Source organism: Cucurbita moschata, unplaced genomic scaffold (genome assembly GCF_002738365.1).
Source record: "Cucurbita moschata cultivar Rifu unplaced genomic scaffold, Cmos_1.0 Cmo_Scf00023, whole genome shotgun sequence".
Lineage (NCBI taxonomy): Eukaryota > Viridiplantae > Streptophyta > Magnoliopsida > Cucurbitales > Cucurbitaceae > Cucurbita > Cucurbita moschata.
In genome coordinates, this window is record NW_019268539.1 from 2,357,507 (window position 1) to 2,360,235 (window position 2,729).

At 38.5% G+C, this 2,729-nt stretch overlaps 1 protein-coding gene across 1 annotated transcript; it reads right to left on the reverse strand.

Moving 5' to 3' along the window:
* LOC111460332 (S-adenosylmethionine decarboxylase proenzyme 4) lies at nt 1–1,340 on the reverse strand. The gene has a single exon (XM_023103554.1). It carries the CDS (start codon nt 1,231–1,233, stop codon nt 181–183), a length of 1,053 nt encoding a protein of 350 aa, XP_022959322.1. The 5' UTR covers nt 1,234–1,340; the 3' UTR covers nt 1–180.
* Between the last annotated feature and the right edge of the window lie 1,389 nt (nt 1,341–2,729).

The following is a 2,729-nucleotide window of genomic DNA, read 5'->3' on the forward strand; positions in this document are numbered from 1 at the left end:
ACGGAAAAAAGAAATAAATTAAAAAGAAAAAAAAAAAGAACAAGTCAACCCCACATTCATCACTCTCATTAACCAATTGAATTCCTCCACATCATCATCTTCTGAACTCTCGCCACGTGGCATATAAATGATAAAATTCCATCTAACTCCCTGACTAGAAAATCGCCGGCTTGATTTCTTTTATCTAGTACAGCCGCCGCATTCCACCGGCTTTTTCCGGCGCGCTGTGAAGGTTTGAAACACGACGCTTCCGATCGCCGGAAACTCGTCCGCCGTACAACTCCGGCATTTCAATCCAAGTGGCTCCATTGCTCCGACCACCCTCGCCCACACTCGATGCGACGCGGAGGTCGTCGACACCGAAACCTTCGCCGGTCGGAACACCTGAACCGCCCTCTTCAACATCCGAACCAAATCCTCGCCGTCGCCGTCGTCGTCGTAAATCGAACCAACACACTCAAAACTAGCGTAACTGTAACCGTCCTCCGGCGTGACATGGATGGTGGAGTACCGATCGCCGTCGATTCCATTCATCGAGTAGCCACAAGGGTCAAACCCAAAATCACAAACAAGAGCATTGGGATTAATTTTATTGATTCCGGCGAGTTCCGTCATTTCTTTTCCGGCAGCGTCGCCGGATTTTCCATCCCCGGGACGGCGGAAGAATTTCCGAGCCAGAGTCCGGTCGAGCTCCGTCATACAAATTTCAACCGTGTAAAAATCAGGAAGCAAACGGTTTTGATCGCAGGCGGAGAACACGTGCCAAGCATGTGAGGGGAGGTTGGAAGGCATAACGGAAGCCTTACGGAAACAGAGGTGGTTAGGGAGGGTATTTTCAAGGTACAGAGCTTCGTCGTGAAAGCTTGTGTGAGGGAAAGGCTGTGACAGAGGAAAGATAAAGTTACCGCGGGTGTAACGGCAGTAGGAGAGTGTAAGGCCGAGATTAAGCGCGTGGTGGAGCAATGGAGGGATGGATTTGAGTAGCTGAGTGGTCCCACAGGTTTTGATGATGATTTTGGTTGGGTAAACGAAAAGGCTTGATTCGGATAACACGTAAGCGTCAAAGTAATGGTTACCAACGGCGGAGACGACGGTGCATTGGACTTCGCGTAGGACTTGTTCCAGAGAATCGAAGCTGATTTGGCGAAGGCCCACATTGAGGAAGACTGGGTCGTCGCCGGAGAAATGGAGCTCCAGGCGCTTTTCGAAGCCTTCGAAACCGGAAACCGCCATTAAAAGAGGTGGAGAGATTGGGAGAGAGAGAGAGAGAGAGAATGTTAGAGTAAAGGGTGGGAGAGAGAATGGGAGAGGGTGAAATTTATAGGTGGGAATAATGGGAAGCTTAGAGAGAGATAGAGAGAGAGGTTAAGAGAGCATGCGGATGAGGCAACCAAGAATAATGATTGTGAGCATTATAATGAAGAAGTGAATAACAGATGATAATGCCACAACAAATAACATTATATATATATATATATATATATATATATATCTTGATAATATACTTTTGGAGGAAAAAAAAAAATTAATTTTGCCTCTTAAACTATAAATTAATATTTAAAATGTTGTAATTTTATCGTTAATTTCTTTTATTTCGAGTGTTTAAATTATAAATAATATGCCCGTTGTGAAATTATTAAAATAAAAAAAAAACGACATTAAAACTTAAAATTGTGTTATGGTTGAAGTTGTAAAAGCACCATACACGTTACTGTACACATTGGTTAACATAGGGAATAATCATAAATTTATAAGTGAAGGAATACATCTACGTTGTAACGAGGCATTTTGAAGAAGCCCAAAGTAAAGTCATGAGAGCTTATGCTCAAAGTGGACAATATCAATACCATTGTGGAGAGTCGTGATTCCAGACATGGTATTAGAGTCATGACAATATAATCCTCAAATATCGAACAAAAATTGTGAGCCTCGAAAGTGTAGTAAAAAAGTGATTAAAGTGTCGAACAAAGGGTGTACTTTGTTCGAGGGCTCTAGAGAAAGAAGTCGAGCTTTGATTAAAGAGAGGCTGTTCGAGAGCTCCATAAGGCTCAGAAGAGGCTTATAGTATACTTTATTCGAGGGGAGCATTGTTAGGAGGAATACATGTTCATTGGTATGAGCCCTCTTGGGAAAGCCCAAATCAAAGTCACGACAGATTATAACGTAAGTTTATGCTAAATATTTAAATTTTTTAATTTATATTTAAAATAGGAATTGGTGGTATTATTTGGGAGCATTATAATGCATAAACCATGAATTAATGATTGATATGAGATTAGAGTGGATGGTTTAAACTAAACTAATCACTCGATTAATTTGTTTGATTAGTGTTAATTAATTAAACATCCAAGTTTTCATATAACTTTAATTTTATTTGAATTTCATTAATTATTCACCATTTTGGTTTTATTTTTATTATGAAAATTGGATAAACTCAATTATATTTCATGTTTTTCTAATACCCAACAGCCAATTCACATTATAATTATTTTATTTGTGAAGTTATTTGGGAAATCTTTTTTTTTTTTAAAGATGATTAATGGGACATTATCATATAAATTCTTATAATAAATAATAAAATATGGATCATTTTGTAAATTAGAGCTTAATTGGTGTTTATATGTCTCAAAACAATGATTAAATCTGCCTTTTTAGAAGTGACTTTGTATAACTTCTACTGTTTGTTTTTTTTTTTTTTATTTTATTTTTTTACTTATTTTTTTTTTTTG